Source organism: Chenopodium quinoa, unplaced genomic scaffold, assembly GCF_001683475.1.
Source record: "Chenopodium quinoa cultivar QQ74 unplaced genomic scaffold, ASM168347v1, whole genome shotgun sequence".
In the NCBI taxonomy this organism is placed as follows: domain Eukaryota; kingdom Viridiplantae; phylum Streptophyta; class Magnoliopsida; order Caryophyllales; family Amaranthaceae; genus Chenopodium; species Chenopodium quinoa.
In genome coordinates this window covers 7,768,826-7,783,549 of record NW_018743850.1, presented here as the reverse complement: position 1 = coordinate 7,783,549, position 14,724 = coordinate 7,768,826, and the positions used below count along the sequence as shown (strand labels likewise).

Here is a 14,724-nt window from a genome sequence, read left to right as displayed (position 1 = left end):
AGCAGCATTGGCTTGTCTCATTGACTGAAAACCAAGCCTTGGCCGAGTAACGCTCTCCCAAACTACAAGATGAATCTTTCGATGTTCTTCACCCCATAAAACTCTCCTAGTCTTCTTGTCAATGTCATCACACATAGGCTTCAAATTTTTTGTCGTTTGCATTGTGTAATAGGGGATAGAAGAAAGACAAGCTTGTGCCAAAGTATTCCTTCCAGCCAGAGACAAGGTTTTTGACTTCCAACTCGCCAATTTAGCACTGATACGATCCATGAGATATTGATAATCCTGCTTAGAAGTTCTTCCATGAATTGTTGGAATCCCCAAGTAAATGTAAAAGAACGGTGGAAACCAAAGAAGTTCAAAAGTAAAAGAAAGTTTTATTAATTTGTAAACCTAGTTTACTTGAGGTTTACAAATTAATAAAACTTTACCAAAAATTAATTAAAAGATTAATCTGATCAAGTATGTAATTGCTCTTCCACAAATTTGAGTAAAAAAATAATTCTAAAAGTACTACAACCCTATCAATCAAGCAAAGAAATTCGATCGGGCGAGTAATGACACTTCCACAATGACCATCGAGCAAAAAGGCAACAACCTTCACCAAACTAATTAACCAGACGGACGTGCCCAATCAAGCGCACAACCGATCGAAAACATGTCCATACTCATTATGAAGTACTAATAAAAATTAATTGATACCATAAGTGCAAATAGTGATTTAGGTTGGTAATTTGTTAATCGTTACACGTTTAGTTGAGATGACATTAATTAGGACCCACTATTACCCCTTATCTTCAAATTTTAATCATCCTTCACCATTATTTTTGTTGTTTTTTAAACACAAAATTATTAAAATAAAAAGAGTGTAAGAGAAGTTCTTTAATGGCTACCAATCCACGTAAAGCCATATGAGTTTATAATTCAATTTGTCTATAATAATACAATATGAACATTCATATATTATTTTTATTTTATCCTATGTTCTATTTAATTTGGAAAATAAAATAAAACAAAATCGATTACTATCATTATGCAAAAAATTTGCGTCGAATTCAAGTGAAGAAGAGCCAAGAAAGTCTATTTTGTTAGCCCCTCAAACGCTCACACATTTTCTCTTTCCTCCTCTCAACTGCCTGGAATTATTTTCCAACTTTTTTGTCGACTCTTCTCTAACCCCCTCTCAAAAAATTAGAAATTTTATTTATTTTTTCAAAATTTTCTGTAATTTTGTATTGAATTACAACTGGGAGTTGGAAAAGAAAGAAAAGCTCAAATTTTTTTAATCTTAATTTTTTGATCTGGGTATTTTTCTGGGGAATCTTGATCTATCTTCAATTTTTTTTAAGGTGAGTGAAATTTTCTAACATTTAATATGATCAAAAGTTCATAACTTTACTTATTGATTGGTTGATTTAATTGAATGCTTTTGCACTTTATAAATGCCTTCGCTAGATTCTTATAAGGTAAAAAAAGAATCTCTTTCTCTCTCCAATTGTAGTGGGCTTTTTTGCAGTTTATTTGTTTGAATTCAATTTTTGTCAATTCTGGGTTTTTTTGGGTTTTATTTTTCTGTCAAGGAATTATGGAATTACAATCATATTGAAGCAATTTGTTTAATTTTTATTGAATTACCAAGCTTATATTATTAGAAGTATTGATTTTTGCTGTTGATTTTGATTGTGTTCATTATTTGGGTATGTATATCATTATATCATCTCATAATTGATTAATTTCTAAGTTTGAAGTTTTTAAATTTGTCATGTAATTTGGTTCCTACCCATTTGTGCAGATTGTTGATCAGTTTCTAAATTTGATGCTTTGAATTCAATTTTCAATTTAGTTCCTACCCAATTTTGCAGGAAATTGGGATTATGTTATTTATTATGTGAATGTAAAGGGTATTTATGATAATGTGCAGGTTGTAAATATGGCAATAAGCAGCTGAATATAGTAGTGATTGAATTCTGCCAACCCATAAAGAGAGTGACAATCTTTAATTATGGGTTGGTTGAGTAAGATTTTTGGAGGTTCCAGCAATAGTCATAGAATCTCAGAAGGACAATACCATGGACGGTATGGAGAGGATTCAATTTGGGACGGTCCTACCACTTCCGGGGTAATTCCTGCAACCTTTGACATTCTCTAGATTTCACGGCTTGAGAATTTCCTATTTTTGCTTTATTCCTTAACTATAGAATAAACGAATCGGAGTGGAAATCATTGCATTTCTCTCATGTCAATTGTGAGGTGTTGTGCCTGGTTTTTACTTACTTATATGTGGTTTCGTGTTCTATAAATAGACTCAAATGTACAATAGCTTAAACTCTATAAAAACTCTTTATGTGAGGGTTTATGTTCTAGGGATAGACTTGATTGAACAATATGTTGAGAAATCCACGTTTGAATTATTGTTACTATGAAGGGAGGAGGAGAACTAGAGTGAGTTGGAAGTTTTCAAGTTACATTTTTGCTATTGGTTTGACATAATCAATTGTCTTAGTGATCTTCTATTGGTGTAACATTCTTTAATGGGGGGCATTATATGCAGGATGCATGGTCAGATTCCGGTAATGAAGATATTGATCGTGCAATTGCACTTTCTCTTGCGGAGGAAGAGGAGAGACAACAGGAAAAAGATCAGAAAGGCAAAAAGGTGATTGGTAAGTTGGATCTTTAGCTCAACCATAGTATCTTTGTTCAGCAGACATGATTTATCTTCCTATTCTTCCATGCTGTAGATTTAATATCAAACATTTTGAATCAAACAAGGATGCTTAGGATTTGTCATCCTTGGGATTCTAGGCTTTGCAGTGATTAGTCTCTTCTACTTGAAGCATGGTTTTGAATACAAAATGTTAAATCTTTTTGTCTGCTTGATAGATAACATCAGTTTAACATAGAAATATAGAATACTTTAGGAGTTCAAAACAGGTTTTACAATAATTTGATAATAATTTGATGCCAGTTATTGTCATGTAAAGCTAAAAAAATCTTGTATGTATCCATCAGATCATGATAGTCTACTTGAGGAAGATGAACTACTGGCCAAGGCTCTTCAAGAGAGTTTAAATATGGAGTCTCCAGCTCAAACTCCACCCCCGACTCCTCCCCGACCGCCTCCTCAATATGATCGTGGAACTATGATGCAGCCTTACCCTTTCTTTTCCTATGGATACAGGTCTTATATCAGAGTCTTATCAGCTTTGTCTGAACCGTTACTCAAAATTGTTATTGTTTTAATATTCATTTATGCATGAAGGTTGAATTTGGTGATTTATCTGCACAGTTTCTTTTTTTACATGGGGGGCTCAATTGAACAGCTCCATGGTTTTTTTATGAAGTCAGTATAGTTTCACCTTAAAACCTGTGTACAAGTGGACCTAGTGGTGGGATTATGCATACGGTATACTGTCTAATAATTAATGGCTTGATTGAAATTTCAGTAGATGTTTTTGCTGTATATTGCATTTTATGTGAACCCATGCCTGTGAATTTGTATGAAAACAAAGAACTTGTGCTACTGCTTGTATCTAGATGGAGCTAAGATATGATGGGCTTTGTCAGAACATGAGGCTCAAAATAATTTAGTATGGGTGGAAGGAGCTAATACTGACACCAAATTAAATTACGTGGGTTTCGTGTGCTTGGGGCCTCCTAGTTTAGGATGTATTTAAGATGCTTCTTTACAATGATGTGTGTTGTTCTCAGGGTTTGTTTTCTGTGTCTCCTTTTGGATTAATTGTTCCTTTCATGCATAAAATGTTCATTCAGAGTAAACTGTTGCAAATAAAATTTCTCTAGAGCATTATGCTGCGTCTACTATACTAGGATGTTTGTTATAAATCTTGTGTGCACTACTGACTTAAAATACTCTCCCAAGAATCCTCCCAAGATTTTGCGGTCTCATACTGAAGGAAGCTCATTTTAATGGATTAAAAGTGCGTACTGGAATTTGACATGTTTTGAAATCTTTTGTCTTCCAAAGCATTGTAAATTTGTGGTATATCTAAATTGGTTGTGGAATCATGTTTTGCGGGCAGGACATGTTCTGGTTGTGGTGCTGAAATTGGTCATGGACGATATTTAAGTTGTATGGGCGGGTTTTGGCATCCAGAATGCTTCCGTTGCCAAACATGCAATGAGCCAATATCTGATTATGAGGTTAGAACTGTAATTGTTATATTTTAATGATGCATGTGTATGTGAATTACCCGTGGTTTTTGAAACTAACCATGTTGTATATTCATCTGATTTTCTATACACCAGTTTTCAATGTCGCGAAATCGACCCTTTCATAAAACTTGCTATAAGGAGCAGCACCATCCAAGGTGTGACGTCTGCAAAAACTTTGTAAGTATTGTTTCTTTGCCAATGTGGTTGTTATCTTGCATAATTGTAGTATACTGTAGAATTATTCAAACAAGTAATGATTTTATTGACTTACGAGATAAGACCCCTGACAAATCTCCCAACCATACTCTAGAATCATTCACGTCCATTAAGTGACAAAAGATCACACATGGAACTGAGCTCCTTTACAAGCAGTAAAGTCGCACTATAGGCATTTTTTTATTTTTTTTGACGAATTCCAGTCCCTATTTTCAATCTTACCTAAGGAGTAACTAGAGAAGCCCTATGTGAATTAAAATTGTGTGAATCACCTGGCCAACACCATGACCATACTGCCTGTTTTTACATAACTCGTACTTACTCTTGATAACATTGTACAACAAATTCCTTCAATTCAAGAGGAAACCTCCACCACCACATTCCCTCCAAAGCAAACTTTTCGAGGCAACCCTTTCAAATTCCAATCCTCTCTGTGGCTTAGGACAATGCTCCAAATCTCAGCTCACAAGATAATCCTTCCTCTCTTCCCCTGCTCTGCATTAACCTGCTAGGAACCAGCCCGAGCCCAATTTCCGTTTTACATACTCTAGAAGACCCAAGAAGAATCTGTTATAGGCTTGCTGAGCTGGATGTTTGTTATAACCAATTTTGGGGTAGAAGGGTATAATAATAATTTGCTGTAACAGTTTGTTATCAGTTTGTTATTAGTTTGTTATGGTGCTGGCATGCCTTAGCTTGGGATAGGCTGTTAATTGGGGGTATTAATAGGAGGTTTGTTTTTGTAATGAGATATTAGAAAATAATTAATTACAGAAGTCTGTAGTTGGGAGAGCTCCTTCCTCTCGAAAGAAGGTGTATTACTGTTTTTCCTTGTTGAGTAATACAACGTGCTAAGGCTGCCATTGTTAGCTTAGTCTCCAGCCTACATTGTTACACTGATTCCCAGCAAATTTGGTATCAGAGCCGTAACGATCTAGGCAGGGACAGTGATGGCTCGCTTGAACCACGGTCAACGCTTGGATCTCCTGGAACAAGAAATTGCTGGGTTACCTGCGCGCGTGGCCCGAGAGATCTCCACCGCGATGGACACTCTCAAAGCTGAAATCGCGAACCAAATTACAGCAGGACAGGAGAGACTCCGATCGGAGCTCCGATCTTCTCAAGAAAACGGAACCCCCGATAATTGGGACAACCCGTTTTCTTCGCATCCACAACCGCAACCGGAGGAAGAATTTCACGGGGGTCATGTGAACTGGAAATTGAGGAAACTGGACTTACCGGTTTTTGATGGAACGAATCCAGATGGTTGGATCCTTCGTGCTGAGCGATTCTTCCACTTCTACCGCCTCTCTGAAGAAGACAAGCTAGAGGCGGCCGTGGTGGCGTTGGACGGTGACGCACTCCTCTGGTATCAATGGGAGAATCGGCGGCAACCCTTGCGGTCGTGGGATGCGCTGAAAAGAATAATCCTACGCCGTTTCAGAACCACCGCAACGGGCTCGTTGCACGAGCAGTGGCTGGCCCACTATCAGTCCGGCACCGTGGTCGACTACCGGAGGCGGTTTATTGAGCTCCTAGCCCCCATTGATGATGTTCCTGAAGAAATAGCTAAGAGCCAGTATTTGAATGGTCTCAAGGATGAAATAAGGGTGGAGGTCCGTTTATTAGATCCGGTTTCGTTGGACCATGAGGGTTGAGGAGAAGTTGAAAATCAGCCTAAAGCCCAAGTCCTTTGGCAGCCTACCTTCCTGGAGAACCCCAAGCCCATCTGTTAAAAATAACCCAAACCTAAACACCAACTTTCTGTCCAGCCACTCAAATATCCAGAACCCTAACCAAAACTCCACAAACACAAACACTACCCATAAATATCTTCCCCCAGCTCGACCATTCCCTAACAATACCAAACCCACCGGCGAAATAAGGCGGTTGACGGAGAAGGAGCTGCAACAAAAACGGGAACAAGGCCTATGTTTCCGTTGTGACGAGAAATGGAACCTAAACCACCGTTGTAGCCGAAGGGGGTTGAGTGTGATGCTCATGGAAGAAGAGCTGGATGAAGATGACAACGGTGAGCTATCTATGGTTGAGGCGAAAACCGATGTACTCGAGCCACTTTCTCCAGGTCCAGTTATCTCACCTGAGGTATCTTTAAGTTCTGTTATGGGTTTAACTAATCCTAACACAATGCGTATGGTAGGAGTAGTAAATGAGAACCCCGTGGTTGTGATGATTGACCCCGGGGCTACTCATAATTTTGTGTCTAGTGAAGCAGCTCAAAAATTAGGTCTAAACCCCATAGAAACCAGAAGTTTTGGAGTAACTCTCGGTAATGGAGAAGCGGTGCGGGGAGAAGGGATTTGTAAGGGGGTTTTGCTCGACATTCAGGGAATCTCAATCATTGAAGATTTCCTCATACTCCCTCTGGGTAACTCAGACATGATTTTGGGAATTCAATGGTTAGAGAAGTTAGGCACAATTGCCACGAACTGGAAAAATCAGACACTGAAATTTCAGTGGGAGGGAAGCACCATCACTTTGAAGGGTGATCCACATTTGGGGCGGACTGGCATTTCTTTGAAGGCCATGTTCAAAAATTTACAGAAGGAAGGGTTTGGTTACTTGTTGGAAATGAACCACTCAGAAAAATCAGAGGAGAAGGAGCCGAACATTCCGGAGGTTTTTAGACCTCTAATCCAGGAGTTTCAGCAGGTTTTTCATATGTCTGCTGGTTTACCACCTCAGAGACATATTGAGCATGCCATTGTGTTACGGAGTGGGGCCAATCCGGTTAGTGTCAGGCCATACTGGTATCCTCAAACCCAGAAAGATGAAATTGAGAGGTTGGTGTCGGACATGCTCAGCGCAGGGATAATTCAGACCTCAACAAGCCCGTATTCCAGCCCGGTTCTCTTGGTTAAAAAGAAGGATGGATCCTGGCGTTTTTGTGTTGATTACAGGGCCCTTAACAAAGAAACGGTCCCCGACAAATTTCCGATACCCGTCATTGATGAACTGTTGGATGAACTGGGAGGAGCAGCAGTCTTTTCAAAACTAGACCTCAAATCGGGGTACCATCAGATTCGGGTGAAGCCTGAGGATGTGCATAAAACAGCTTTCCGAACCCACGAAGGACATTACGAATTTCTGGTAATGACCAACGCCCCTGCTACTTTTCAGTCTCTCATGAATGAAGTGTTCCGACCTTTTTTAAGGAAGTTTGTTCTGGTATTCTTCGATGACATTTTGGTTTACAGCCCCTGTGTGGATTCACATAAAAATCATTTACAGCAAGTACTGCAAACTTTGGCTGACCATAGCCTGTACGCCAATTTCAAGAAATGTGAATTTGGCAGAGAAAGAGTAGCGTACTTGGGGCATGTGATCTCGGCTGCAGGAGTGGAAGTTGATTCTTCCAAGATACAGGCTATGCTAGATTGGCCACCGCCCATGAACCTAAAACAACTCAGGGGTTCTTAGGCCTCACAGGGTACTACCGCAAATTCATCAAAGGGTATGCTAACATTGCCCTTCCCTTGACTGAGCAGCTGCGAAAGGACAACTTTGGGTGGACCGAGGAAGCCACTTTAGCTTTCAATACTTTAAAAGCTGCCATGGTGAATGCTCCAATCTTAGCTGCACCTAATTTTTCTATGGCCTTTGTGATTGAAACAGATGCTTCGGGGCATGGCTTAGGGGCTGTCCTGCTACAAGCAGAGCACCCTATTGCTTATTACAGCAAGGTTTTGGGGAGCAGAAATAGAGAAAAGCCCATATATGAGAAAGAGCTGATGGCAATTGTGTTTGCTGTTGAGAAATGGAGGCATTATTTGTTGGGCCGACATTTCAGCGTCCGTACAGACCAGCGAAGCCTGAAGTACTTGTTGGAGCAAAGGGAGGTGGGTCAGGCATATCAGAAATGGATAAGCAAATTACTGGGATATACTTTCGATATTCACTATAAACCAGGAGTTACTAACAAAGTAGCAGATGCTCTTTCCCGCCAACACAATCCCGAATTTGAGTGTGGAACCATGGTCTCTTCATGTGGGCTGAGATGGGATTATGTACGGGCTTTCATTGACAAGGATGAAGCTCAACAACGCATAATTTCTCAGATTAAGAATGGGGAGGCAGCCCCCAAGTGGTTTTCTCTGGAAAACGAGATCTTAAAGTACAAAGGCAGGATAGTGATCCCGAAGCGATGTGAGCTCACGACCAAGCTGCTGAGGGAGTACCATGACTCCGCAGTAGGTGGGCACGCTGGTGATCTAAAAACTTATCAACGTCTAGCAGGAGAATGGTTCTGGTTTGGGATGCGCAAAGACGTGACACAGTACGTTCAACACTGCCATATTTGCCAACAGAACAAGCACTCGACATTATCTCCCTTGGGTCTTCTCCAACCTTTGCCAATCCCGGAAAGAGTTTGGGAGGATATATCCATGGATTTTGTAGAAGGGTTACCGAAATCTTCGGGTTGGGACACCATACTTGTGGTAGTAGATCGATTATCCAAGTACGGCCACTTTATTCCTCTCAAGCACCCTTTTACTGCTCAAAGTGTGGCATATATCTTCATGGCAGAAATTGTTAAGCTACATGGGTTTCCCAGTTCAATTGTGTCGGACCGAGATAAGGTGTTCCTTAGCGTTTTCTGGAAGGAGTTGTTCAGGTTACAGGGCACTCAACTCATGCGCAGTACAGCTTATCACCCTCAGACAGACGGTCAAACTGAGGTTGTGAACAAAGGAGTGGAATCTTATTTGAGGTGTTTTGTGAATGGCAAACCCCATACATGGGCACGATGGTTACCTTGGGCTGAATATTGGTATAATACATCATTCCACACGGCCACTAATTACACCCCTTTCAAGGCTCTCTATGGACGGGACCCCCCTCAATTGGTGAGATTTGCTTCTGGCAGTACCTCTGTGGCTTCAGTAGAGGCACAGTTACTAGAGCGTGATGCTGTACTCGATGATCTGAAATTTCACCTAACTCAAGCTCAAGTTTATATGCAAGCTTATGAGAACAAGGGAAGGCGTGATGGGGAATTTCAGGAGGGTGACCTGGTATATCTGAAATTACAGCCTTACCGGCAAAAATCCCTGGTACGAAGATCAAATGATAAGCTCTCTCCTCGTTTCTATGGCCCTTACCAAGTGCTCCAGAAGATTGGTAAGGTGGCCTATAAGCTGCAGCTTCCCCCTGGTACGAAGATCCACCCTGTTTTTCATATTTCACAGCTTAAAAAAGCCTTAGGTACTGGTCACCGTCCCACTACCCTTCCTGCACAGCTGACTGCGGACTTAATTTTGGAGGTTGAACCATGGGAAGTGTTGGGTGTGAGGAATTCTCAAGCCTCTATGGAAGTTTTGATTCACTGGATGGGTTTGCAAGCCTTTGAAGCAACTTGGGAATTTTTTGATGAAGTTAATCTCAGGTTTCCTGATTTCCACCTTGAGGACAAGGTGCAAGCTTGGGTGGGAGGTATTGCTAGGAACCAGCCCGAGCCCAATTTCCGTTTTACATACTCTAGAAGACCCAAGAAGAATCTGTTATAGGCTTGCTGAGCTGGATGTTTGTTATAACCAATTTTGGGGTAGAAGGGTATAATAATAATTTGCTGTAACAGTTTGTTATCAGTTTGTTATTAGTTTGTTATGGTGCTGGCATGCCTTAGCTTGGGATAGGCTGTTAATTGGGGGTATTAATAGGAGGTTTGTTTTTGTAATGAGATATTAGAAAATAATTAATTACAGAAGTCTGTAGTTGGGAGAGCTCCTTCCTCTCGAAAGAAGGTGTATTACTGTTTTTCCTTGTTGAGTAATACAACGTGCTAAGGCTGCCATTGTTAGCTTAGTCTCCAGCCTACATTGTTACACTGATTCCCAGCAAATTAACCTTTCAAATAGATGCACTATTGCCACCAGAATTTTTAATGAGGACAGATAATAAAGAGGTATACATGACAAACAAGATTTAATTAGCATAATTCTTCTGTGAAGTGGGAAGTACACCTTCTTTCATCAATCTAACCCTTGAGGCATACTTAAATAGTTAAATAATAAATCACCAACTCAATTGTGTTTTTTCCGTGTGATATGGAGAGAGTGTGAGAAAAGCCACATACCCAAAAAGGTTTTGTAACATAATTTTGAAAGAGACAAAATTAGAAAGTGTTAAATGAAGGAAGATGAAGGCGACAGTTTTGGGAGAGTGGTGTGATGAACATAGCTTACATCCGCCCCCTGCCTTTTTAAGAGTGGGAGCTTCATTAGAAGCATTGGGTAATGATTTGTGAGTAACATATGAATTCAAACACTGTTCAGAATCTTCACCGTGATGACGGAGATGGAATTGGTTTTACTCCACAAAAAGAATTGTGTTACTGTTTTCCCTGTTATTATATTTTGATACTATGGCCAGAAGACCTGCATGATTGGCCGTACCTCTTTTTATCCTTCTACCAACTTGTTTTTCACCTTTGCTTCAGTATGTTTATTGTGAGAATAGACTATGATGTTACTTTAATGGATTGTGAATGGAATTAGAAGAATCAAGAATGTCCGAGCACATATTACATATATATTGCCCATACTGAAAGTCAATTTTAGCTAGGTTTAATTACATTTGTGGCTTATTAGATAGTTGTCATATTCTTCATCGTTTCTGTTTGAACAGATTCCAACAAATGCAGCTGGCCTTATCGAGTATAGAGCACATCCTTTCTGGATGCAGAAGTATTGCCCTTTTCATGAATATGATAGGACTCCAAGGTGTTGTAGCTGTGAAAGAATGGAGGTAAGTTGAAACAAACTGTTTGAATTTTAAGGATGATAAAGAAAGAGTTCTTTTCTAGAAATTTTTCTTAGGCTCCACAGTTTCTTAGGCCTCACAATCTGAAACTTTCAACATTTGTGCAGCCAAAGGGCACAGAATATCTGGGACTTGATGATGGTCGTAAGTTATGTCTGGAGTGCCTAGACTCGTCTATTATGGATACTAATGAATGCCAACCCCTTTATATAGAGATTCGAGAATTTTATGAAGGGTTGAACATGAAAGTGGAGCAGCAAGTACCCTTGCTCCTTGTGGAGAGGCAAGCACTCAACGAGGCTATGGAAGGAGAAAAACAAGTAAGAAAAACTTATCGTGCAAATGATATAAAGTTGTCTTGATTTTGTTATGATTTTTCTCACTATTGTTTTTGTTTCTACTAGGGTCACCATCACATGCCGGAGACCAGAGGACTCTGCCTTTCAGAAGAACAGACTGTGCGGACGGTAAGATGCATCAAGATAGATGTTTCACCATGCATAACTGATATATGAGTATTTTGGTCTTTTATGTCAAACTCATGTGTCAACGGAAATACCAGATATTGAAGAGGCCAAAGATTGGAGGTCGGCACCAGATTATGGACATGATAACTGAGCCTTATCGACTGATACGTCGTTGTGAAGTCACAGCTATTCTGATTCTCTATGGCCTTCCCAGGTGTTGATTCTTCTCATGTCTAATCTGTCATATAAATGTGCCTATAAAGTAATGATACTTAGGAAGTGTGGATGATGCTTATTTGTTTGCAAGATGTTCCCTTTTCTAAGGTCTAGGGGACCAAGTGTTTTGGGAATTTAGCTTGCAGGCAGTTGTGCTCCTTATGTTTTATTAATCAATCCACTTTCTAGTCTTTAATGCATAGGAAATGCTACTTCAAACGATCACTCTGGTCTTTTCTGGTAATTAGTACAAATATTTAGGCGTTGGAACTTATTGGTCATATGTTCAGTATCTTTATTTATTTATTTAATAGCATTTGGTGCCAGCATTAGATATTAGCGTATTGGATTAGCAGGTATGAGCATCGAGTAATATTAGTAAATTCTATAAACTTGGTTGATTAGCAGCTTAGTGAACATATCACCTTTCTACTTTCAAATGTCAAGATTTCAGGAAACAGAAGGAAACAACCTTTCTATTCTCCCCCAAGTATAAAGAAGGCTCTTAAGACAGTTTTTAGGGGTTTGGGGTTGTTGCATGAGAATCTGACGTACTCGAGTCCTCTCCACAGACTTCACCTGATTCTCTATGAATGAATATATATTGTTGAAGGAGCAATAGTTTTGAATTTTTGATGAAGAGTGTAACTTTTTATCCTGCTACTATCTTCTTCCTTGAATTAGGTGACAAATACCTCTCTAGACTGTTAAGCTAATAGGTCATCTTCAAATTTAGCAACTTTTAGCGTGTCCGGATTTCCTTAAATGATAGCTTTAACTAAAACCTATTTTGTGGCATGTTAGCGATGTTATAACGTACGTTTACATCGAGAAGGATACCCTTGTTCGTTAAAATAGCCTCTTATAATCTTATTTAGGGACAGATAGGCACTTGGGGAAGTAGTCAAATACCAGTTGAAGTATGCTGCCATTTTTCTAGTCACTGATTATTGGTTTCTTGTGGTTTTTTTGATTTAAGGCTGTTAACTGGATCCATACTTGCTCACGAAATGATGCATGCATGGTTACGGCTTAATGGTTACCCAAACCTGAGACCAGAGGTTGAAGAAGGAATATGCCAAGTCTTAGCTCATATGTGGCTGGAATCTGAAATCATAGCTGGTTCTGGCAGCAGTAGTGGCGCATCATCTTCTTCCTCATCTACATCAGATCCCGGATCATCTTCCAGCAGTAATTCTTCAAAGAAAGGTAAAAGGTCTCAGTTCGAGAGGAAACTTGGTGATTTTTTCAAACACCAAATCGAGTCTGATGGTTCGCCTGCCTATGGAGACGGATTTAGAATAGGTAACCAGGCAGTAAGCAAGTATGGACTGAAGAGAACTCTTGACCATATACGATATACAGGGACATTCCCTTGTTGAGGCACGACGCCATTGTTACCAAGTGTAATTTCTTGCTATACAAATGAACACTGGAAATGCATTAGAGGCTTTACAGGGTATAGGAATCAAATTAATATTTCTTCTATATGATTTTTGAGTACTACAGTCTTCTTCTTCTTCCCTTTTTTTTTTTTCTTTCTTTTTCTTTCCTTTTTTTGTGATTATTTTGGTGTATAAAATAAAAACCAATAAGACTATACAAACAAATGTATTACTGCCCTAGAAAAAAAAAAAAAAAAAAAAAAGATACCCATATCAACTAGTGTTTTATTTTTTATTTATTTATTTTTTTTCCTGAATTTTATTTTGGATTCTTAAATACTTAACCTTTATATTTAATTATATTGATTAGTGTGCCACAAGACTTAACAACTACTTACCCTGTGCGATTATAATATTTTACGCTATGCCCAAGCTTAAGGAAAATGCTTTTGCTTTTCTCACTTCAATGATTCTTACGTTATCTTTTGGTAAACAAAATGACTTTCAATTTGGTAAAGGGTGTTTATATATATATATATATATATATATATATATATATATATTTTATTTTTCTGAGATTTATGATGCTGTATTAGAATTAAAATGAAGGGTTAGTTGAAAGGTGGACAAATAAGACACAATAGACAAAAGAAAAGAGTTCAATAAGATTTTAATATTAGGAAAGTATTAATTCTTACCTCATTGTGAAGTAGTTGCATTTTTAAATTAGTTGCATTTTTTGACCCCAAAAAAATTAGTTGCACCATTTGACTTTTATTTTGTCAACTCTTAACTTTAGCTGCTAATATTTACAAGTAATATTAATAAAATTATGATTTTTTTTTTAATATTTTTTTTACCATGTTTGAAAAACACATTTTTTTTTATTACTATTGTAAAAAATATTACAAGTATTTATTTACTACCTTAAAAAGGTTTTTTTTTTTTTTTTTTTTCATAATTTTGTCACCACTTAACAGATTCATTAATGGAAGTTGTTAAGTGGTTCTTCAACAACAAAAAAAAAAAAATTGCTATTGGTTTAAAAAAAAAAATATTAATTTGTTTTTTTTTTTTTTATTTTGCCACCACCTTACAGGTTAGTGGATTATGTTAGCGTAAATCATGTGAGAGATTGTTATATATATCCGGATGTACTGTACATCCATGACTATTTTGTTCTCATTTTGATGATTGTTTTTCATTTAATCATCAAATGAAGAGCAAAAACTAACCTTGAGTTAGTTGGGAGTACGGTGCACCCGAGTGTATATAACAAATTCTAAAATTATGTTGTATGTTGTATAGTTGTATTAGTGACTTCCTTTGATAATTGTATTACGTAGTAAAAAAATTTAGGAATAATTGTCAAAAATAATACTACCTCCGGTTTTTATTACTCGCAATAAAAGGGTATTATTTGTGAGACATAAAATATTTCTTTGTTACGAGTAATAAGAACTGGAGGTAATACAATCTTT

At 38.3% G+C, this 14,724-nt stretch overlaps 1 protein-coding gene across 4 annotated transcripts; it reads left to right on the top strand.

Moving 5' to 3' along the window:
* Positions 1–991: 991 nt before the first annotated feature.
* On the top strand, positions 992–13,364 carry LOC110686227 (protein DA1-related 1-like). 4 transcript variants are annotated; one of them, XM_021862838.1, is made up of 11 exons: positions 992–1,349; positions 1,922–2,119; positions 2,552–2,663; positions 3,013–3,181; positions 4,044–4,164; positions 4,270–4,353; positions 11,041–11,160; positions 11,283–11,495; positions 11,580–11,642; positions 11,738–11,856; positions 12,838–13,364. In XM_021862838.1, the coding sequence occupies exons 2-11, from the start codon at positions 2,003–2,005 to the stop codon at positions 13,238–13,240; spliced, it is 1,521 nt and encodes a 506-aa protein (XP_021718530.1). In that variant the 5' UTR covers positions 992–1,349; positions 1,922–2,002; the 3' UTR covers positions 13,241–13,364. The 4 variants fall into 4 exon arrangements, with proteins under 4 accessions (XP_021718530.1, XP_021718531.1, XP_021718532.1 ...); XM_021862839.1 differs by lacking the exons at positions 992–1,349; positions 1,922–2,119 and adding an exon at positions 2,288–2,442; XM_021862840.1 differs by lacking the exons at positions 992–1,349; positions 1,922–2,119; positions 2,552–2,663 and adding an exon at positions 3,884–3,941 and having other exon boundaries at positions 3,068–3,181.
* The last annotated feature ends 1,360 nt before the right edge of the window (positions 13,365–14,724 follow it).